Here is a 25,148-nt window from a genome sequence, read left to right as displayed (position 1 = left end):
AAATTGTTCAAAAAAACATTTAATAAGTTTTAATTAATGACACATAATTACTTTTTTTAAACTGATTTTCAAAGAATCATCAGCAAGAAAAAATAATTCCAAAAACAATTTAAAGTAAATATAATCGTCTAACAAATTACAAAAATTGCTAATTATATTTTTTTTCGTTGGACACACGTAAATACACGTTAAAATAAAAGATATTAATTAAAACCAATTAAAATTAATTAAAAAATATTAATTAAAATTTTAATGTTTACATTACATGTCATATGTTATTCTTCGATAATTTTAATTACTACTTTTTAATTAAGACTATAATTTTTCCATTTCTTACCGATCGATGAGTGCCATCCATGCCGGCTCGCTCAATACGAGCCTCATCGCTCCAATCTGTCCAAAACATCCAACCCTCTAATGGATTCAGTGCTATCGCTCTAGGTTCCTGAATGCGGTCCCGTATCAGAGTCTTCCTCATATTTCCTTCGAAATTGGCCAATTCGATAGTATCTTTTCCGGAGTCTGTCCAATAAATGTGACTGTAAATCCAATCAACTGCCAATCCGTCTGATGTGGTGAAATCGTTTTCGATAACGACTGTGCGCTCATTTCCTTCATCTATCGGAGCTCTAAACATATCATTCAATTAATATATCTCTCGGTGTAAAACCTAATAACAGAGACTTTTCTTAGTTGATAAAATAATTACGACATACTTGTAAATTTTCTTTTCACTGATGTCACTCCAGAAAATCATTCCAGTACGAAAGACGAAGTCTAAAGCCGTTGCCATTTTAGTATTATTAACGATAGCGGTCATTTCTTGACGGTCTAGAGCTACTTTCCGGATATCGTGTCGACGGGCGAATAATAGGCTTGCATGACCCTCCGCGGCTTTGCAGCGTGTTAAATTTCGTGGGTCTTTAAGATAACCGGGGGCGCAGCTACATTTATAGCCACCCTTTTCATTCTGGCAAAACTGAGAACAGCTTCCCGGTTCCAAGCATTCATCAATGTCTGAAAGGTTAACAAGAATAATCTTTTAGTAACTCCAATGATTGCGATAAGAAACCAAAAACTTTAAAGGAATAATGTGTAACATTTAAAAATGTAAGAATTTTGTTCATACCATCGCACGTGCGATTGTCGATGAGTCTATAGCCTGCGCGGCAGTCGCATCGGTAACCAATAGGCAAATCGACGCAAATCTGCGAGCATCCACCGTTGTTTTTTGTACACTCATTCACGCCACAGAGCTCGGCGCTCTCATCCTCCCAACCGATGCAGTCTGGGTTTTTGTTGCAGACGTTTTCCAGAGGAATACACGAGCCCTCGCTGCACTCGAACTGAATTTGCGGATCGCAGCTTACGATTTTGCTCGTGCAATTCTTCTCATCACTTCCGTCGGCGCATTCGGCTTTACCATTGCAATATAGATGACCTAGACGTACAAACCGTTGAAAATCCGAAATATAAGGCGATTTGTGCGACTACTATGTATATAAAACGATAGATTATTTAAAATAAAGTGATAAAAAATCATATTTACATAAATATACATTTTTTAACGTGTTAATTTTCAAAATTTAATATCTTGATAATGTTAAGATTTAATTTTGTTGTTTTATGTTCATACATAAAGCTATTATCTGTTAACAATGAGAGTATTATTTAGACTATTATTTATATTGTAATTTTGTGTTTAATGTAATGAAGCTTATAAATAATTTACTAGAAATATAAGAAATAAATAAAAATATAAAGTATCTAAATATTTCAGTACCCGAGATGCAAGAACGTCGATCTTCACATTGAAATTGATCGGGTCTGCAAGTCACATTATGGCATCTCTGCGGGGATTCGTCTGCACCATTGGGACAGTCCTTTTCGCCGTCGCATACCCAAGTCTGATGGATGCAAGTAACACCGTCATCGCAATCGAACTCCTTGTCGCAATGGCTTGTCTTTTTTCCATTTTGAATATCCTAAAAGAAAAAAATTTTAAAGAAACGTCAGATATAATGCAATATTAAATCGTATTGCTTTTTTCTCAGGTTTCTTTATCTTCAACACAGTGCGAATTTTTTTAATCATCCAATATTTTGACGAGATTAGTACAAAGTACAAAGTACCTTGCAACCTATTTCGTCGGATCGATCCGGACAATCGTAGTCGCCATCGCATCTCCATCGTGACGTTATGCAATAATTCTCAGAACACGCAAAATCAGTACCAGGATGACACGTTATCGGCCCGCAACCTTTCTCGTCGCTGTTATCCCCGCAATCGTTGTCGCTGTCACAGACCCACAGCTGCTGGATGCAGTGCTTGTTTGCGCAGGTAAACTCGTCGGACCGGCAAGTGTCGTCTGATGCAAAAGATTTCTCATGTGAGAGAAGTGGAACGACATTTTATTTACTTGCAACAGAAATTCTCTCACACAACGCCGTTGAACTTAACAAAAATTGACATCTGATCAGAACATAAGAACATAAAGCTATTTAAAACATTCTTTATAGGATTAAAGCTATTAATTTGTTAATATAAATATTTAAATATTAGCATTAGTAACATTTTAAATAATATTTGAAATAATATAGCTTTTCTAAAAGTTACATATATAATTATATTATCATATATGATTCGTCAAAACTTATTACAAATAATAAAAAAAGTCAATAAGTATTTTTTGCAAATTAATTTTTAACAAAAATAGAAGCTTATAAAAATATTTATAAAAATTAGAAAACAAAGATTATAGTAATAAAGCAACGTGATCTTGCGTATTAAGTAATTGCACCCAATATGACCTGGAAGTTCGATATGGTTTTAACGATTCTCTTTACTTCTAGATAAACTACACTACTACGCTGTAAACTCAAAACGTAGTAATATCAGTTGACCTGATAACCCTTTATGATAACATATGTCTTTGTCTAGTTTCGCAATAGCTGAATTTTTTACAACAGGAGAGATTATATGTTAACAAGAACGACTTCATTTGCGTATTAATATACTCTATACTGGATTTTTTCTTACAATAATTAATGAAAGTTTATAAATATGACAATGTCCATTAATATAATTATTTAATCTATTCTTAAAATTAATTTATTTTATACAAAATATTTTATTCCATTACAATAACTTCCGTTCTTGAAAAAGTTTATTCTTACAAAAAAAAAAAACAAACTCAGTTTATAATAAATATAATAACATTTATATTTATAGTAAAATATCGTTATTTTTAAAAAATATAAAATTTATAATTCTTACATAGGCCATATTGAGAACAGTCACGCATTATTGTTACGTCACAATTGTAATATAAACAAATAGAATATAAACAAATTTCACAATTTTTCTACGCGAATAATTCAGAACATGAAATCTACACATGTAAACGTGCAGCTTTAACGTAACAAAACTTGTGTGCAAATACCGCTCTAGAAAGCAACTATTAATTAAATGTATTTATGTAGAAAAAAATCTGTTTTCTTTTACTATATATATACACTGTTATGCATTCTGTAATCGCGACAGTTTGTGCTTTCGAAGAGACAAGTTCCGCAGGAAATTAGAGGTACCCGGCAGTCACTTGTAATTTCAAGCGGGATAATTATCTTCCTCCAGCAAGCGGTATCTGCGACACAACTTTATCTAACGTCTAAAAGTTACGAAAAAAAGTTACGTATTAAGTTGCACTCTTGAGTATTACGATCGAAAATTCTCCAACTGAGAAAAACAAGAGATAATCAGCGTAATAAGATACTTACAGGTGACACTAAAGATATATAAGAAGAATAAAAGATAGAAATTAATTATAGAGTACAGAAATTAGATTGTGGGTGATACATTTCCTATTCAATTATTTTTCATTCGAATAAAATTACTTCTGCGACAATTTATATAATCAAAACGACAACGAAATGGACAAACGAAAAATGGATGTCATGCGTACATTCATTAAAAGTACATCAAGAGAAACTTCTCGATTTATATATAAAATTAAAAAGAAAATTTTTGTGTAGTTTTCTACCCACAATCAATTCTTGCGTATCTTAACACTATCAATCGGCAAAGTAGCAAGGAAAGAAAAACGAAAATCAGCGCCTTACAAAAACGCCATTGATAAATAATAATTGCGACCAATAAACATAAATAACTCGTGCAATTTACTTGTAAAACAGAAAGATGTGACATGAGTTATGCAATTCGTTCGTGAAGTGTGTATTCAAAGTGCAGAAATACGCCAATCACAAGTTTCCTTACACTTAAGCAACCTTCACCAATCAAAATCGATTTTAGCTTGTCCCAAGAAAGTATTAATCGAATATTAATTGAATTATTATAATTAATTCTTTATTAAAAATATCAAATAAAATTTACTTCAGACATGTCTATGTTCGTATAATGTCTACTCTCGTCACGCGTCAATATTATAATTAAATATTTAATATGCAATTGTATTTTTATTATATATTTGTAAGATATAAATATCTGCATTTCGAAATTTAGATAGATCTACAATTAAAGCTACAATTAAAATACACAATTGCATGCGTGAGTGCAGAGACCAATCAATACATGGAAAGAATGGTTTTACTAAAGTATAAAAAAGTTTTAAGTAACTAGATCTGAAAATAATATTATTTAACCATCAAGATGATTGTGCATTCAAACTTGTTAGAATGTCAAAACGTTTTGCAACATTGCTGCACCATGTTTGAACATCCAAAATAATTCTTTTCGTAGTCCAACAAAAATTTATTTTCAGATCTGCATCTGGTTAAATTTTTTAATACTTCAACAAAACTCTTTTGTTTTTTTTTCTGCGTATAATCAAAGAGTCTCGACTATTTATCTTCGAAACGTAACGTGCAATACAGATGAGATACAGATAGAAAAATAATAGAGAGAACCAAGTGTGCAAGTGTATGGAAAAAGTAGCCCACGTGCAGAAGCTTACTGCACTCAGCCTCGTCTGAACCGTCCGAACAGTCGGGGTTGTCGTCGCACATCCATGTTAATGCCACGCACTCGCCATTTCCCGAATGGCACGTGAATTGTTCCGGCGTACAGGTCTTGGTTCCTACAAGACATGACAATTGCATTGTACCGGATTCGCACGCGAATCGCACGACGCAGGGCACGAGCCCCTAACAAGGGTGGACACTGCGATTGACGTTCGGCGATAGGCTTTGAAACATAGATTGCATCCTTGCATCGAGTGCGTAGATAAATTTGAAAACGTGTACAAAAGCTTAAACTAACGTGTCTATTCAGTTAGAGCTTCGAACTTCTACTGACCTCGAGAAAGATTGATATTCGTTATATTAAATACTTTCATCAATTTCAAAAGTCAGTATAAAAGTCACACTCTGCACAAAAAGCATTCAAACTTCCGCGCGCTTTACCGCTCTATACATATCGGTTTTAGTATTTTTCAGCGTCTATATCAGTAATCAATTGTTATTTGATGATTCTTAAAAGTTTACATTATCATTGGATTAGACATTATTTAAAGATTCAGATAATTAAATGGTATGCGTAAAAACAATGTCCGACCTAAATATGGAAGATTTTATTAATCAGTTAATCAGTTAAATGTAAAAGATGTTATCATCGCACCTTGTAAAAATTATTGCTACTACTTCACTAATTTCCCAAAATTATTCTACATCAAATACAAGTTATTTGTCATTATTTCGTGTTTCAATACATGCAATTAACCAACCGAGAACCCAACCTTCTAACGTTACAAGCGACAGGATATGTCGAGAGTACGAGGATGCAATCTGAGATACTGCAATTTGCACTTTGTCATTTGTTCCATAGCTTTCCGGCTGATCTCGTCCCTCCTTAGCTGCTTTCCGGTAACACCTACGCTAAAGCACTTATCCGCGCGACTTACTGTGACAATCCTTCTCGTCCAAACCGTTGGAGCAATCTTTCTGATGGTCGCACAGCCACGTCTTCGGAACGCACTCGCCTGGACTGCATTCAAACTCTCTTTCGCTGCATGGTACCGATCCTTTTTTTCGGTTCAATATTTTCGATTAACCATCGTTTTAGAACATAATCTTGCGCGATCGTACTTTTACTTGATATTACCAATATTGGCAATAATTTAATATAAATTAAAATGTTAAAAATAAATATAAAATTTTCAGAGACACTTAAAAGTCGGTTAAAAAATATATCTAAAAGACAGTTTTCACATATCTTAATGATGCGATTTAGATATTTGTTTAACGTAGCTTACCGCGATGTTGTGCAACTTAGAAGACTGCAGTTTCACATTTTAATAAAAAATTCCATGAGCAATATGTACGTTTTTTATTTAATTCATATTCTATGTCTAAAGCCAATTGTTCCATCTCCAGGAAATATGTGATATTTTATCTAAAAATGGATATAAGTTATGTCTACACCATTCCATTATGTCTACATGTAGATAATGGAATGATTTACCTAACAGATAAGTATTTAACGGATAATTTATCTAATCCTAGCAAAGTTTTTTCTTAAAACCTACTTTAAACAAAACTTGTGTGAGAATACAGAATAAAATTTTATAATCATAATTTTGTGTATTATACAATACAGAAAAACACGTGAAGAAATCAAAATACACACACACACACACACACACACACACACACACACAAAATACGCATTAAATTTCTATTCAGAAACCTCTGATGCAAATTATAAGACTGTTTAAAGCAGGTTTTAGTTTGTCTATACCGATACTTTGTTTGACCAGCAGATATCAATGCTGATAATATTGAAAAAGCAAAGGATAGATGTTATGACTATTGTGTATAATAATGCCTGATTATGCAAGCAACAGTTGCTAACCCTTGACATTTGATATATTAGCATGCCATTGTTTTCAGTTCGAGTTTGAGTTTTCAGTTTCAAGTTCGAATAAAAGACCTACAACACACCTGCGATCACGTTTCGCATGTAACAGAACGTGTTAGCGTTGAAGTAAATTTCTCATTTTATGAAATAATGCAGCGCGAACATCATAGAACGTTGTAATAATATAACAGCCCTTCTTATTAGAGGCACCTCCTTCTGGATTCTTTGGCCAATTTTACAGCGAAAATTTCCGAAGAGGTCTGTGTTAATCGCGACTTTCTCATCTTCGACATTTATATATTTTTGTAACTTTAGATTAAAATTCTATCAAAGAGCAAATTCCATTTAAAATCATCTGAAGAATGCAGTTATGTTATTCACTTGGAATGTTAATTAACGTAAAGCATGAAATTTGCGCGAGAAAAACTGATTCATTACGTAATCAACATTGTCGATTGTATATATCTATACAGTTCTGACGGAAATGATAAAATGATAATTGATATATAATGTCTCGGAGCACTATCGTTCCTTCGTTTCCTTTTTCATTAGAATTACAACGTACATCGATGATAAAACTCAATCGGGTTTTCCTACTTTATAATTTAAGTGAATTTTTAATGATCTGCACAGCAATTTACATCATAATTGAAATGATTAAATGCACGCGTTATCATTATATCGGCCAAAAGGGCTTTGCGTCAACGTGTACTAATTAATATTAAACGCGCATTCCACCATGTAATCATGATCGCCGTTGCAACCTTCAAGGATCGATGGGTTATGATGAATTATCCTAATCAATTAGCATCAATACTGCTTTTCTGCCTCGCGGTATATACGTCGAGGATGGAGATATGCAAATATCCACGACGGAATATTAAGCAATTTATAATTCTAATAAAAAAAAAAACGCGTCACAACATCTGCGCGGAATTTCACTGGACAGCAAATCGATCGATAATATTAGAGAATCTAGAATACCAGAGTCAACTGCCTTCAAAATAGGCAATAACCTCGTTAGCGAGGGACACCCTGTATGTCGGCTTCACCTGCATGAAAAACCGGTCTCCAAAGTTGCACTTTCACATACCGGGACCTTTTACAGCCGGGATGCACTATATTCGGTTAAATATTTCATTCGAGCATTTGACACGACAATGCAATATCATTGTTTGTACGAGTTGTCCGACTTTTAAGTTCCGCCAGTATACATTCAAGTTATACTGCAATAAAAAAAAAAGCAAAATATGAATGCTGCAAGAACGCGTATAATTTTTCTATCATACAATATGCAAAGATCTCTTGTATGCTTTTACCAAGTATGCCCTGTTTTTATAAAGTAAAATTAAAACATTTATAAAAAGTAATTAATAAATTTTTAGTCTACACATAGAGACACATAAATTTCACATATATACAAGGCATCTCTCTTAAAGCGATAAACAGATATATTTTATTGACAGTGGTAGAGAGATATTAATTTCGCGTTCATCTTAACACGGCAAATATTTAATCTGCGATTGAACTGGCTTTTAAACGTACCGATAATTAATTTTCACAATTTAACTTTTATTAAAAATTTCCTTTAATCTGCTATAAAACCATAATTAAAAGTTCGCATTCGGCTGCAATCATAAACGTGGCGACATATTTGACAGATTATAATATTTCAACATGAAGTATTCGTAAAATTTTGATTTCTTTTTTCTATAACTTTATTACTCATAAATTTTCAAAAATTTTTAATCTTTTCTACATATTAATTTTTTAAATAAATAGGAAACAAATGCTAAAACTTTCGTTCGTGCACATGGATTATTTCAAAAAATTGTTTTCTTATTAAATACTTAAATTGCAAATGTGTGATCTGTATTTCTTAATGTCTTATAATTAAGCGAAATCTGATTGAGTTTTGAAGAAACTAACGAAGTAAAACTGCCAGTTCCAATATTCTTTGATTTCTCTCTTTTATCTCTCGCTCCCTTCCTGCCTCCCTGCCCCTGTCTCACTTGCCTCATTAAATCTTTTAAAGGAAATCTTTGTTTTCTCGGTCCACGTCTATCTCGATGGCGCATTGGCGCAAATTAAGCGTCACAATATTTATCATGTTGCTACATGCATTGTAAGGAATTGCAACTTACTGCAGACAGCGGGGTCCTCGTCGATGCCGTCCGGGCAATCTCGATCGCCGTCGCAATGCCATATATTGGGTATACATCTGCCGTTACTGCACTTGAACTCCGTATCCTTGCATTCCTGGGTGTCTGAAACGTTCGCATGGAAATGAGCGAAGGGCTCGCGCGAAGGGACAGCCGCGCAGCACGCGAACAGCAACAGGATGCACGTGCATCGGGAAATGTTCGAGAGTCGAGGCATCGAGCACCTGCCGCCGAGCTGCATCGTCGCGAGAGGAGCAAATTCCGGTCTGTCGTATCCAACGTGAGCGCAAACTGTACCGCGCGAAGCCGCTCGGCGCACTACGCATACGATTTCTACGCGGTCGAGGAAAACTCGGGTGTTTTAATCAATTTTTACGTCATTATGGCGCGCCGAATGATCTTCGAACGAGATCTCCCACCGTGTGACAGTTCACCCCGAGTCTATCACTGGCGTTGCTGATGAAATCTCACTGACGTATGTCATACGTAAATACGTAAATTCTAACTTGTTGTATATAATTTTTTTTTTTTGTTCATAAAATTTCCTCTCGCGATATTTTTCTGGATTATCGGAGCAGCACTCGCGGGGAGAAGGAACACGTCGATCGACGCCACTCGGACGACGTCGAATGAGATGCGTCTCGCGCAGTTCCAGCTTTCAGCGAGCGAACGCGTACGAGCTCCGGCGATGCACCTGGCGCAACGATGCACTCGCGGTGGCAGCCGCGGATTCTGTAACGCTGCAGCCCGTCAAGGGAGCGATATATATATGGGCTACATGGGCACGCGGCGGTAGAGAGGAGGGAATTACAGAGCCCTACCCGCACCGATCTACATCCGCGGATCTGACGCGTTTTATTTCTAAATCGCGTAATCACACGTGCGTGATACACGGCAATCCGCAGATCGTCGAAGTTCGCTCGAACTATGATCGACCTAGATCGACTCCCGTCTTGCGAAGAAGTTCATAAAAAATGCACAACACTTACAATTAATCGATAAACTATAGTTATTTTTAATTATTGAAGATTCCGCTCCGCAACTAGTCTGACTGCATAATCAATGCCGATTTCAGTCTATTTTTGTAGTATTTAACATTCAAATAATAAAAATTAATAATAATCAGAACTATTAATAATCCAACTTTAAATAAGCGTCATACGCTTGTGTGCTTGATTTTTATCTAAAAAATTAATAAATATAAAATTTCCATATTAAAAAAAACATTTAAAAATTCATTTTATTAAAATAAATCGTTACTTAATTAGGACAAAATAAAATTTTATTCCTAGCAAATATACCAATTTATAAGAAAAATGTAACAGATCACAGAATTGTATACTTTGTTTACAATTTTTTTATCGCCAGTACTGAAGAAAACGTTACGAGTAACATTTGCTTGTAAATATTTCGACTCTTTTTCTCTATGAAATATTTTAGTAATTAATAAAAAAAAGACGTTGCTTGCATTCTTTATCTTTTTATAGCAAAATAATGTCAATAAATCTGTTTCTACTGAGAAAACACATTAGATATATATAAGAATTTAGCGTCAGAGAAGCAAATTTATAATTTCCATATATCAATACAAGATACTAATAAAACACTTTTATTTTTCATATATGAATATTATAATTGACTGAATGCTTTATCACAAAATTTAAGAACAGACTTTTTATAATAACTTTTTGCCATACACATATATAAAAACATTTTATTTCAATAACTGATGTATATGTACGTATGTATGTGTTGCAAAAAATGATTAACTACTTTTTGTATGAATCTACTTGAATATTTCATAATATTTTATAATGTCGCCTTTTACAACAAAATGTTTTTATGTGAATGTGAAATTTAGTAATTTCAGTGATAGACTAACTTATGCGGAGTTGACACGTGTCGCGACACAATATAAAAATCAAATTACTTACTATATTCAAAATAAAATATGCGCTGACATTTAAGTTATCAACTCAACGTAATATGGAATAAATATGGAATAAGAAAATTCTGGCTATTAAACAGTGCAAACATTCGTGAATTCTATATCTTAGAATCGATAAAAATATTTACGCGGTGCATATACTTGTTTACACTAGTTTGTTTAGTTCCATTTTGATACGTACGATGATTTACAAATCGCATCAATTCTTCTTAACATGTTTTTAAAAATGTTAAATATGTATAATATTACATCAGTTTGCGATTTTTTCTTTATCAAGTAAAATTATTTTACATATTTTGTAAAACTTTTTCAAACATAAATAATACTTAAAGTATTATCTTATCAGCATGATATTTGAAATATTACGCGTACTACAAATTGCGCGCAAAAATTGTTAAGGAAACATTATTTTGCGTTTAAAATAATTTTTTTAGGTATTTATCGCAAATTAATACAATATTTTGTTAATCCTAAAATATGTATTATTTCCGGCTAAATCAGTCTCACTTCCTTTACTATTATCAATACGCTGCATTAGAGAATTAGATAAATAAACGTAAATGTACGATGATATATAGACGAACGTAATATATCTGCAAAAGAAGTGGTGATAAAACGTATACTTAACAGACGAAGATTCGTCACTTTTATCAAATTCATAGTACGCATCATTCGCGACATAATGATAACACGAAAGTAAGCGTCGATAATGCGGTCAGACATTGGCAAAAGTACGGAAAGTAGCACAGCAGATAGTATCGGATTTCAGAAAGCCAGTGGTATAATTAAACGGAAATGTAATTGATTAAGCGAAATTTTATGGCCTGATGCTTATACATAGGATATCTTATCTAATAAATTTGTCATACTATTTTCGCGATGAATAAGTATAAGTAATGATCGCAAATATGTAGATCAAAGAGTTCTTTCCTACATATGTTTTTTATAAATATTGTACGCACAATTTATATGGATAAAATTTTGACTAAGCAAGCTTTCGAAAGATGTGAATATTCTTTCAATGAAACTGTGGAGACATTGATAGTTTTTACGATATTAGCTTAACGATAAAAAAAGTTTTCATGAGTTAAGTTATAAAGAAGTATAGATAAGCTTGTCTAGTAATCTAAAATTAATTTTACTGCGGTATTAATTTAAGATTTAATTGTAGATACATTAATCTCTAGCTGTTCCTATTTTTATATATTTAGTTCCAGTTTAAGTTAAAATAAATTTACAGTAAATTTCAGTTCATGCGTCATATAGTTTTAGTTAAATATATATTTGTTTTTTCCTCTATTATACAAATATGTATATATTTAAATACTACATTTTAATTAAAAAAATATATATAATATTTGCAGATTTTAAAACGTGTTCAAATTTTTTAACATTGTACAAGTATATTTAATATTATAAAAATATTTTTAAAAACATAAAATTTAAAAATATGTCTGCGTGTGTGTATCGATCATGCGATGTGAAAATGCCATTCATAATAATTATAAAATTATCATATTTTTTAAATAAATAGATGGACACGGTAAAACAAAAAAAATAATAAATTCGTTCATTAATATTCAACACGCTTATTATATTTCAGCATTAATAAGTAAATGATAAAATCGCCTTTGTCAAAAGCTTTTACAGACTGTCACGGAGCTGACTAGCACTTCGTTTGCAGAAACATGATTCTGAGATATTTGCATCTGAAGTTTTTGGCACCGAATAAATGATGAATCGTCGTCGTTCACTGAATAATCAATATGCGCTAAAATCAAATGCAATATTCAATACAGATTTATAGAATATGCAATCGATGTATATACATGCCATAAGTCCCGACTGAATTCGTTAGTTCTTTTATACGATGCATAGACGCGCACACACATACACACATACATACATCCGTGTGCGTGCGCGTCTTCGCTTATTTAAAAGTTCAACGGCGATAAAACTGCTATACGATTTTCTATAAACAATATATTAAAAAAAAGTATCGATCGCCGAAGTCAACGACTGAAAAAAATGTGAATAATTTTGCGACTCAATGTAGCACGTGCACACACTGTACATAGTATTAAGCGCGTGTACGAAAAATGTGTACACGAATCACGTATAACCCGTTAAAGGGCGGGACATACATCCAGACGGGACCAGTTTTCTGGCCGCGAAGAATCCTGTCCCGTATTGCGACTCTGATTAAGAGCAGTCGTCATTCCCTTTTCATACGCTTTCCGCTCTGCGACGGAAATCATCGCTTTATCAGCGGCACCTCGGTCGTCGTGCTAAAGATATTATCGCACGCGAACCGATCAATCCACTCCCGCGAGAATCCTATTCGTAATGCATCATTAATTCAATAATATCTTAATATCCGAAATATCCTCGTAAATAACTGAGAGTATCTATATTTAAGCGCTGTTGAAGCTATCAACATCGGTTCGAGCGATCGATACTAGCCGCGGGCAAATGGCCATTTAAGATCGAAGAAATTCTCATCAAACTCTGATAGAAAAAAAAAAAGAACATCGTGTCGCAAAGTGTTAAACCGATTTTAAACCGTGAAGAGATTTCATCTCGTCTTACATTTCCAGCTTATTTTTGTCACCCGGTCATTATTCTCTCTCTGCCGTTTGTATTAGCAGGAAGGGAGGACGTCCTATATACCTTCCAATGACAAGAAGCTACGAGCGGATTAATTGAAACTATGTGTCGCGAGACTGCCCAATGTATTCATGCGAACTAATTTATTGGATTTCGTGCTGCGCGCACAGCAGCGGCGTTTAAATTTAATATAACGGCGGAGAGAGAAAGAGAGAAGTCTGGCGCTCTGCAGCACCAGTATTTTCCGATCGATTACGCGACCGACTGATGAAAAAGTCCCATCCGATACCTTTCTTGTAAAAAAAAAAATTAAATTAAAAAAAAAGGGGGGAAATGAGTCGAGCAGCATTTATGTAATTCGTCCGAGAGATCGAACGTCCGGGTAATAACTTCGACTTCGATACGAAGTTGGAAAGTTGCGTGATTGTAAAAGATTGATATAAAGTCGACGGCAAATACTCATTCTCATCATCACGGACTTTATTGGCTGCATCCGAAATGCGCTATATCGCGGCGCGAGAGAACGCAAAGTATATGTATCTCGCGGACGGCTTCACGAGAGTTAAACACGCAAATGATTAATTAATGAACGTCATGTAATTATTGTATCAAATTACGCGATGGTTATTACGCCGCGGGCTGTTGTCACATAATAATCCATGCATTTCCGAGCAAGTAATATTAGATATTAACGGGGAGATGCGAGGATATTTATCATCCGCCGACGTGTGGGCGCGCGCACGAGTTGCCGCTCGTCGTTTATTTAGAATTTCAAATAAATAATTCGTTCGTCCCCCCCGTGTGTGTGGAATGGAAAACTTCTTGTTTTGTTTCTTATCGCACATATCCAATTCATAAAGGAGCTAATTTGCATTGATTTGCATAGATTCGCGCGAAGTTACGAAGCCCCGAAGTAATCTTAAATATGTAATGTTAAGTTTCGAGGTTTCGTGAACAAGATCGTTTAAACGTTGAAATTCAAAAAGCAAAACTCCTCTCGATTCCCCAACCCTCCCCCACATGTAGATGATACGGATTTTACTTTATCGTAACCCAATATCTCCAGCACCTCGGCTACAAATTCCAATTAGGAAACTGGGGTTCTTCATTTTACAAATTAAATATATATTTCTAAAAATTGCACTATAACTGATGAAGTTATCATTGGTGATCGGTTCCGTTAAATGTCTGCCCTAAATCCGAGATTTTCACTGGGAATATCCTCCTCTAGGATTAACGTATCCTCTTTCATGGATATTGACTTGTAACAGAATTAGTAGAATACATGAAATACATGTAAATGTTATATAACCAGTAATACAATCGAAAAGATGATTTTATTATGCATGCAAAAGTAAATCGGGAACGTGAAATAAAAACTTTTTTTTTTCGTACGAGGTCTCCTTTCTGAGGGAATCGAAAAATTTAAATTTTATTAAAACGCTGTGTGTGTGTGCGCGCGTGTGTGTGTGTATATTTCTCTCGCGAGCATTATTTCGCGCGTGCGAGCGGTGAACGTAAAAAACGCGTTACGTTACGCGCGCTATTCAACAAACCTGAAAGGCTGAAATAGACTAGGGTATAACGACACGCTCGGCGATTATGTGCATTATGCATTCGCCACGAAATGCGTGCGCCGTATAACTTCCTGCGAATGCCGCCGCTTTTCACACGTCGCGGATCAATATTTACCGCCCCGGGACATTATTACAATTATCCCATTCGAGAGCTCGCATTTTATCTATTCTTCGCCTAGCCTCCGCGGGGAGCCGTCTAAATTGAGTTTAATTGATCCTGAATTGCCCCATTAGAAATCCGACAAAGCCACGCACGCGTATTGTCCTCCGGTGCATTTCGAAATCAACGCGCGTAAAACTATCATTCGCGAAAGCAGGGTATTCCGGATTTGATGCCGGAAAAAAAAAACACACACGCGTGCACATTATTTCTCGTGAAATAGCTACACTCGGCTAAAATTGGAAATTCAAAACTAAAACTTCTCTTATTACAAATTTCGCAATCGTTATACGTTATGTTAATTATTGCACGAGAGCATAATTAATCCGCGAGCATTATATTTTTTGCGCTGGCATTTCGATTGTTGGTAATTTCGGAAATAGCAAACGTATCTCATGCGGGATTAAGCATTTAATATATAGTTTCCGATTTCAATTTTGTGTGCAATTGCAAGTTTGTAGAATGTATATTTGTTAACGACGGTGCAATAAAAATGGATTCGCTTGGGACGACACTGAACAATGACCAATGATTGTCGCGAGATTTCGTTGGCGTTGTTCCAGTGACGCAGACCAACCGATTGATTTCAATTGAGTTAGAAATCGTTAAGCACCAATTGATGTCTAAATGCGAAAGCATAGCACGAGGTTCGAAGACTCCCACGACAGAGCCCGGCAAATCGCAAGCATATTTTTCTTAGTTCTTACGGAAGCTTTTTTTTTCTCTCTCTTGCACGAACAGATGCATCGCGAACGCGTAGTTTTTAGCTTTTAGAAATATACACGAAACGTCATAGTGTAAGAAACGGCATCGGTTAACGCACACGCAAGAGTCAAACTGACGTAAATTATAAATTTATCAATTGTATAAATATATTATGTAACAAAATGTATAGATTTCTTTTAATTCCTAATGTAATTTTTAAAAATTATTACTTATTAAAGAAGACCATCAATTTAAAACGTGTCTCGGTTAATAATCACTTATAAATAAAAACAGACCGTCGAAAAGTCACGCGCCTACTTTTCCCGGGTTAAGCAAACTCGACCTCAAATAATTTATCCATTATTCAAATAAGACTCTCAGTCCCCTATCTACATTGCAAAATCTCAAGGAAGCGATCGATGCGGCCGCCAATGCGCGAGCCGAGCAAATCATGCGTGCCTATACACATCGTGTCGCGGTGGCTGGCTTTCACCATAATTATATGGTGCGTTGGCAGCCGCCGTGCCACCAGCCGCCGAATCGACTCCCCTCGTCGACTGATGCAACCGGCGCGGACCTTGCGTTACAGAATGCACCGTCCCTAAATGACGATCGGGGAGGAAGAACAGCCGGCGAAGGAGTTCAATGCGAAAAGAGCAGCAGGACGAAACGAGGGGAAAAAGTATGTGATCTGATGCAACATCGTCTGCGCCTTGCGGACGCGTCGTCGGAGCGATCGCATTGCGCCGCTCCCTGGACGCCAAGACTGATTGATGTCTTAATGAATCTACGATCTGTCGTCTTATCTAATTGCGTCTGTACATACGGTTACGGGGATCACCTATCGTCACAAACAATCTGGAATTAAGGGAAGACTTTGAGTGGAAGGAACGTGAGATTAGCATTTCCCGTGTAATTGATTCGGATCCTCCACCGGCTCGTAAGATATTGATGTATGCATGGAAAATCCGTAGCGCCACTCCGTTATCCTCGCTATCGAGAATCATAATGAATCTCGTTCGCAAACCTAATTGAAGATAAAATTTGATCGTTCGAGGAAATGGCGCGCTTGAGAATCGAAACCGATTTTACATACCAGGTGTTGAAGTCCGGTTGGTACGATTCGGACAAGAGAAAAAAATCGACAGCGCTAATTGTAAGCGGGATTCCGAGATCTCGGGTCGAAATGACAGTCGACACGCAAGGAGACCAGCCAAGGGGAAAAGAAAAGGGGAAGGAAAAGGGGGGAAGAAGCAGTGGAGTCGCTACGCGATGAAATCTGCGTGCAAAGTGCAAAACCGTGCGAATATTCCGGGAAACGACAAAGGCGAATTGTCAATTCGGTTCGTTTGGTAGTCTCGTTCGTTTTTATTTTCCCTTTTCGCTCATTAGATAGCACTTTTCTTCTACCCCTCGCGGTCTTCTTTCCTTTTTCCTTTGCCCCTTCTATCTTATTATTTCACATCGCTGCGCTATCGTGCCGCAGTTTGTCTATTTAGTTGCTTATTTAGCCGCTTGTTTATTTGCGTTCCCGCAGCCTGTGGAACCAATTTATATACGAATACAAGGGAATCTTCCACGGGAAATTAAACGCTCTACAAAACTAAAATTACGAGCAGCATACTACACAACGGGACTAATTTGAAAAACTATGACTAAGAGAAAAGAGCAAACGCGTATTGATGTACACGCAATGTTCATCTTAAAATAATTAATTAATTAGCGATAAATGCAATTACTGTAAATACGGTATATTCCTTTAAAATTTACGGTAATATTCCTTTAAAATTTATAACGTCAAAGAATTTGTCTCGATATTCACGTCAAAAGAATTTTTTTTTTACATCGTGATATATTAAAACTGTAAAACATGTAATTATTTTTTGGAAAAAGAATGTATAATACGTAATTTCTTAGATATACTCTCGATATCTTCCCTAGTCATGTAAGATTTTCTGAAACAAGTTACAAGCGAATAGCTCAGTGATTAATGAGACTAATGAAACAGACGCCGCGGTTTTGTCCTCTAATACGAGAGAGCAGATTAGATCGCTCTGTCTGATGCAAGATTAGCAAGAGGCTGCATCTTGCCTGATTCTCGCGTGTTTGATCGGAGAAACCATAGGTATTGGCAAGGACGGTCAGTTTTTATCACGATTTTTGCGACAAAACTGCACGCGTCGGGCAATCACATGTTTGTAAAATTATGGTGATTACCGTTTCTTGCTCTTGTCTCGGTTTTTCTTTTCGTCGCGTGGCGCCAGACTTGGAATACAAGGAAAGGCAACAGATTACTGCGTCATAAGCTTCAGATTTTCTTGTTGTTACATGTTCCGTTAAACGTATATCTATATATGTATATACGCGATCATGCAAACACCCATGATGCAAACTCGGCGTCGATTATCGCCAAGTTGCAATTACATCGCGGTGAAACGCAATCCTCGATCACTTCTACCGGAATACCGGAGGCAAGTTATGTAGGATGTTCAAAAATAGTTGCATATTAGAACGACGACGTTGCTTGTTCTAATATTTGCCCCGAAAAACCGTGAAAGCAAATAAAATGATTGAGAAAGTGCCAAAGCGCAAAGTTCACTGTTATTACCGAAAAATAAATATACACTTACAAGACTCCGAATAATTCTTAAGACTCGTTTGAAGGATTCCTAAAGCTGTTTCATTTAATAAATCAATGAATGTTTGGATACATCGAGGAATAGGTAATAGACAGAAGATTACAAGCGACTTCCATAATCGTGAACCGCAGAGAACACTTGCACAAAGATTATGACTTGCGCTTATTCACGGACAAATACTGTCGTACGGGGGGGAGGGGGGGAGAACAAAAGAATATGATTAAAATTAATATTGCAATGTATTATTATATAATATTTAACAATAAAATAAATTGAAATAAAACTCATAAATTACATGCAAATTATATAAAACATTATTATAAATGGTAATAAAAGTAAAAATGTTTCAAATATTGCCCCAACGTGCAGAAAACTAAAAAATAAAATAAATTAAAAAAATCTATTAGATACTATTGTACAAAAAAATGTTTGGAAATTCAGAGACATTCTTAATTTTAAGCTTTCAGAATAGTTCGTTGCTTATTCCTGAAATGTATATGTATATTTTATTGTTAAATATTATTATTAATTTAATATTATTTTTATGTTCTTTGTTTTGCTTTTCCCCTTCGATGCGTCGCACACCAGTATCATGTCGGTTATTCTGCAGTAAGATAAATCAAACGCAACGGATTTGCTAATAAGATTACGGTATTTCGCGTATAATTTTGGACGAATCTTGACTTTCGGACGGCGTCGAAAGTCTCACAGGTTACGCAATTTCCTCGTTGAGGCAGGTAAACAATCGGCGTAGCGCCGAGGGAAGGGAATTATTTTGAAATCAAACTGAATATAAATCGAAAGGAAAGCCATAAATCAGATTCTGATTAAGATTTGCCAATGTTAGTCGCGCGTGGCGCGTCACTACATCGTATATCGGATCCGCGCGCGTGCTAATGTTACGTCGTATACCATCATCATGGTTATTAAGCGTTACTACGTCGATCCAGGGATGCAATCTGGTTTGGCGCACGGTGTCTCGTGAACAAATCCCCAAGTGCGATCGATCAAACGCCGCTGCGCCGAGATTCGCTAAAGGCTCTTAAAATCGCGGCCGCGAAAATTAGCTCGCCGCTCTCCCGAGACATCCACGTTTCGTGATCAATAAAAGGGACGAGCGGGGAACGCGCGAGCAAACGCGCAAACGGCTTATTTGTCAACAGCTCTCCATTTAATTAACGAGTACATACGTGTGTGCGCGAGCCGCACACATTTGCGTGTATACGCAGCATACACACTACACTTCCGCAGTAGTGCAACGCGAAATTTCCGAAACAATTCCGTCATATTTTTCCTCCGCGTCTCTCCTCTTTCATTGCGCGATATTATTCCGTCGATACTGATGTCGCAAAAACAAATACGGCGATTCATAAATATTTAATTGCTCGCGGAGCAAGGAACGTTCGTCGCGTGATCTCGGAGTTTGTTAGAAAAAATTTTCGCGATAAAAATATATACAATTCATTATTGTTTCATTTCATTCTCCGTCTCAAAATAATTATTTTAAAAATTCCCTCTACACACACACACACACACATACACATAGACACACACACAATTCTATAAAATACTTGGTTGAAACTCGAATTACGCGGTGTCCATTTCAAGATCCGGCGCGGCATCAAAGAGATGATAATTACGAAGTATATACGCGCGCATGTAAAGTGGAAACGAGAAATTTAGAAAATCCCATGTAGGAACTAATAGTTCGATCGTTTACACAACACTAATATTTGTTATGTAAAATGATGTTTGCATTTTGATTCATATGCGAATTTGACGCGTCAAAGAGTTGCGCAAATTTGCGCTCGATCGTACGGACCGCGGCGACGTCATCGCTGTTATGTACATAATTTGGCGTATATTTCGCATAAATACTGTGCGCGTGACTTACTTTTGCATTCCTCCGGGCTTTCGTCGGAATTGTCAGTACAATCATCCGCTTTGTCGCAGACCCACGAGATCGGTATGCATCTGCCATTGGCACATCGGAACTGCCTCAAAGGACAAGCTACTTTACCTGAGAACCAAACAGAAAAGTGCACTGAGAAAAACTCAACAAGCAGTCCAAAACAACTTAACGAAGCGGTACATAATAAAACAAAAAAGAAACGGAATCTAAGGAAATCGATTAATTATACATTAAGTGCTCAGACTTAAAATTAACCTGGTATTAAAATTATTAATTAATAAATAAATGAAACGTAACGAAGGTATGTACGATCGCTCGACTCACTCGATTCGCTTAAAATTGCTTTTAGTTTGCGTTTCTTTCGTTCGGCTTGCGAACGGTTTCATCTCGTAAATAAACGAATTGAGATAACGCCAAGATTTGTAGTGGGTTTATAATTAGAGTGACGACTCGCTAGCTAGAAGACGACCGCGAATGCGACCGCGACACGTGTGTACGTCGTTGCAATGCAAACGGCGGCAATAATAAAATCAAGCGTAATCTCTTGTAGCTCATTTGCGTTTCAACTAGTTGACAAGGTTACCTCGCAATTCTCACTGACGGTAATAGACACAGACACCTATCTCTATTCACTAATACGCTCATTGAGCGAACGAATAAGGAAAACCACGCAATTTTACAAATCGTTCGACACGGCATAAATCAAAAACAAGATTTTCCAGCTTGAATGTTGTAAATTCTTAAAATTTTTTAATATTATTTTTAAATATGATTGTGGTGCAACGATTTGATTTACTAACTGTAAACAAATAAAAAATATTATTAGCTTTTTTTTTTCAATGTATGGAAATTTTCATCGAATTTTGTTTGTTTCACACAACTAAGGAAATGATCATTTTTTAGTTATGTTATTACTGTAGCAAATAAATCCGCTATATCGCTCGATTATTTACGCAAACGTTGTACTTTCATATCAATGTTATTCTAGCGTGGCTGACAGTTTCATTACTATTGATAATGTAATTTCAACATTTTTTGGTGAAAAAAATATATATAAAATAAAAGACGTTAGGTTTTGGTTGCTTTTCGGCTAATAGAAATGGAAGTTTTGAAATGTACAAATTGCATATATTATATTAGAGCTATTTAAGTAGTCAAGTGGTGTACGCTTATCTCGAGGAAACATGGGTGAAATCGTGGCCAAAAAAAAAAAAAAAAGAAAAAAAAACCAAATCTAATACTGTCACGTTTGTTGAAAAACGTTTTTAAGCAAGCCGTCCCGAATCAAACAAGGGATGTATATAAAAATGGTAAGCACGTTTAACTTACATAATACGCACATTTGTTATTCTAAGAACTTAAAAGCAAACAATTATTCTCTATCGAACTCGGCGTCAATCGCGTACTGGAACACGTAATAGAACATTCGTGAAATTCGCATCATCATTATTTTAGCATCTTGACTTCTAATGTGCATGTCATGTTTCTAACGTTACTGTTGCATTTTCTGAAAATTTGCGCATTTATCTAAATTTAAGAATTTCGAAGGTATCTCATATTCTTGATGGCTTTTTCAAGATGAGCGGTATACTTAATTCTGTTTAAGTAGCTTTTTAATATGATGATATACAATTTGTACGTCTGCAGGAATCTTCTTTAAGTTAGCTGAAAAACAACCCAAACTTGACATCCTTCTTCGTTTGTAGGATGTAAATTTATTTCGCTGCAATAAATTTTTATTTAAAAATTACGAAATAAAATCTTATTCCTGGTAAATAAACCAATCGCAAGAAAAAGATATATCCTTTTCCAGAAATATGTATTTCGCCATCACAGTCAAATTTTTTGATAACCAATAAATTTCGAGGAAAACGTTAAGTAACATTTGCTTACTAGTATTTCGACTTTTTTCTCTCTCCCAGTGTACTCATATCGCGTTGAAAAAATATTTATTTAACGACCGTACGATGCGAGCTTCTCAGAAGGACATGAGCTCGCGGCGATACCGCGACGAACGGATTGGAAATAGCGCGCGGAACGATATGTGCGGTGATAATCTAAGCTAACAGACGTTCTCAGATCAAAGTTTTTGCCGAATTTACCGCGTATCGATCCGCGAAACACCTTAACAACTCCCGATGGGAATCGCCGCCGACACACAGATTTATCACGTGGAACGTGCCGGGCCAGTTTCCGCCGCGTGTTTTGCGCTACCTACCTCGCCGAGTTCCTCGGCAGTGAAATTATCGTACGATGAGCTAACAGGCCGGTGGAAATCGGGATACACAGGAACGTAGTTGGAGCAATTCGAACGCGTTGCATGTATATAAACGCGCGCTCAGACCCGATCGAGTAAACGTTTGCCATCAACGGTGAAATGCACTGTGCATCTCGGCGACTCGCGTGGCGCCTAGAGAATCGCCGGAAGAATCATTACGCTAATTGCGCATGCATAACCGTAACTAGCGTGTGCGCGCGGCCGATGTAGCTGTATATCATATACATTTTCGTAGACAGGAGAGGTTCATATCGTCAAAAATCTTCTTGTTCGAAAGAATTCACCCGTGCCTACGTTAAAAATAAGAACTTCGGAGATTAAACGGTGACTCGAGCTTTAATTAGAAGAAAATTAGAAAAAAATTTGCTTTCAGATACGACGATTTTCGTTTTTCGCAACGCAACTTTAACTTTACCATATTTCCGTTTTTAGGTGTGATATCCAATTAAAAAATTAGCATGTGATGTCCAATGTCCAAAAATGTCTCTCATAGATCAAACATTTAAACGGATTTTTAATCATTCAAAGATGAGATAAATTAACAGTTACCACGAAAAATGAATTTTGAAATTCCCTAACTACTGTTTTTTCAACAGGAAAATTTTTCATGAGTAATATGTAATACTAACAGAGGCATGTACACGTTGAAATAAAATTTAACTTTAACAATTTTTTACAGAAAAGCGAAAAAAGATAGAAAAGTCACATTCCATTGTAAAGATTACATTTTGCTTTACTCAACATTTAAATTTTACTAAAAAATAATATAAAATGTATTGTAGTATTTAAGTTGGCTTAAATCATATTTTAAAAAATAATGTAAACAATGTTTACATTGTACTACAATGTAAAAAATCCTATGTTAAGCATTAATTTTTAGTATCTAAAAAAATGTATAAATTTGCAAATTAAAAGGATTGAGCTGTCTTCAAAATATTGCTTTTCGAATATATGATTTAATTTTTTAAATAAAATTTTAATGTCAAATGAAAAAGAGTATGGAATAAAACACGTATGTCCGTATGTTTTTATATTTAAGGAATAATTAACTGCAATTGATTACTTTTTTATTGCTTATATCTTACTTAAATTTTTCTACACGCCATAACTCTAATATGTAAGAAATAATTTGTAAAATTTTTGCGAATGTTAAACACAACTGACTATAAAGAAATGTTAGATGTAACATTAAAACTATAAGCATTTTTTAGAGTAAGAACATTTATGAGAAAATGTGAGTAAAGTTCAAATTCCAGACTTTTTTATATCTTTCCTTAACTTTTCTAGCACGGTTTTCCTGACTGATTTAAATTTCCATGACTTTTCCAGGTCTATAACAACCCTAATTAATCAGATCTCTAATTTACAGTTATTAGAGATAAAGAAGCGTATGTGTGGCACGGACCATTTTTCCTTTTTCTTCTCGTTTTTTTTAAGATCTACATAAGTCACGATTCCTCAATTCTTAATTTTAAATTTGGATTTATATGATCAGTATTTATATGTGTATGTGTGGTGTGTGTGTCACATGTTTAATAAGTCAGAATATAAACGTCCCAATTTTACGCGTATCAAAACAAGTCTCAAAATCTGCTGGCACGAATAAGCTGGGAACTTTGGAATCATTTCGTATTGAGGTAAAAATACAGTAAAATGATCTTCCGCTTATTATATTATCCGCTTAATAAAGATCGTTACTCCGAAACTTGATTCTATCTCTTCGGGAGACTGAATTTTCCGACTCCTACTACGTTGACCAAATACTATTTATCCATTCTTATTTTATTTGAAATGTTGCGTGCTTCGCCAACGTCGTTTACCGTGACGAGAAATCAAAACAAAGTGGCGTTAAATGACTATACAGCCTTACTCCATTTTCTCTCAGACGGGCGTTATAATGTCCCATCTGTGTACACATCTCGCCTCTCGCGAGACGGAAACGTACACGGTTCTCTCGCTGAATGGAAAAGAGCGAGAGCGTGCGCGTGACCATTGACAAAACGGAACGACGACGACGACGAAGTCGCGTGTGCGCCTCTACATCATGAGCTTATGTAACGCGTGCGACTTCGCGTCTCACAGCTGAATCGAACGTCTCGACGCCGCGGCGCTTTTTCGGGGGCTCGTCCGGAGCGCGCGCGGTCCGGAGGGTTCGGATGCTGCGGGGGCGCGACTACTCGGGGTGGGGAGGGGAGAGACACGTGAAGCGAAGCCTTCGACATGCTCACGCTTCGCTCGCGCGATGATGAACCAGCCAGCCCCGCTCTATGCGGCCTAAATAATCCAATTT

At 35.9% G+C, this 25,148-nt stretch overlaps 1 protein-coding gene across 3 annotated transcripts in view; it reads right to left on the bottom strand.

The window, feature by feature from the left end:
• Positions 1 to 25,148, bottom strand: part of LOC105835882 (very low-density lipoprotein receptor) — a 32,985-nt gene that overhangs the window by 6,748 nt on the left and 1,089 nt on the right. For 2 of the 3 annotated variants that reach the window (XM_012679515.3, XM_012679517.3), the window contains exons 2-9: positions 20,563 to 20,688; positions 9,015 to 9,137; positions 4,970 to 5,092; positions 2,133 to 2,368; positions 1,784 to 1,985; positions 1,130 to 1,441; positions 717 to 1,017; positions 338 to 629 (exon numbers count right to left, since the gene is read on the bottom strand). In XM_012679515.3, coding sequence (XP_012534969.1) covers positions 338 to 629; positions 717 to 1,017; positions 1,130 to 1,441; positions 1,784 to 1,985; positions 2,133 to 2,368; positions 4,970 to 5,092; positions 9,015 to 9,137; positions 20,563 to 20,688 — 1,715 coding nt within the window. The remainder of the gene's footprint in view (positions 1 to 337; positions 630 to 716; positions 1,018 to 1,129; positions 1,442 to 1,783; positions 1,986 to 2,132; positions 2,369 to 4,969; positions 5,093 to 9,014; positions 9,138 to 20,562; positions 20,689 to 25,148) is intronic. The other variant, XM_028191749.2, reaches the window with a different exon arrangement.

This window comes from Monomorium pharaonis, chromosome 7 (assembly GCF_013373865.1).
Source record: "Monomorium pharaonis isolate MP-MQ-018 chromosome 7, ASM1337386v2, whole genome shotgun sequence".
NCBI lineage: Eukaryota > Metazoa > Arthropoda > Insecta > Hymenoptera > Formicidae > Monomorium > Monomorium pharaonis.
This window is presented reverse-complemented; position numbering and strand designations above follow the sequence as displayed.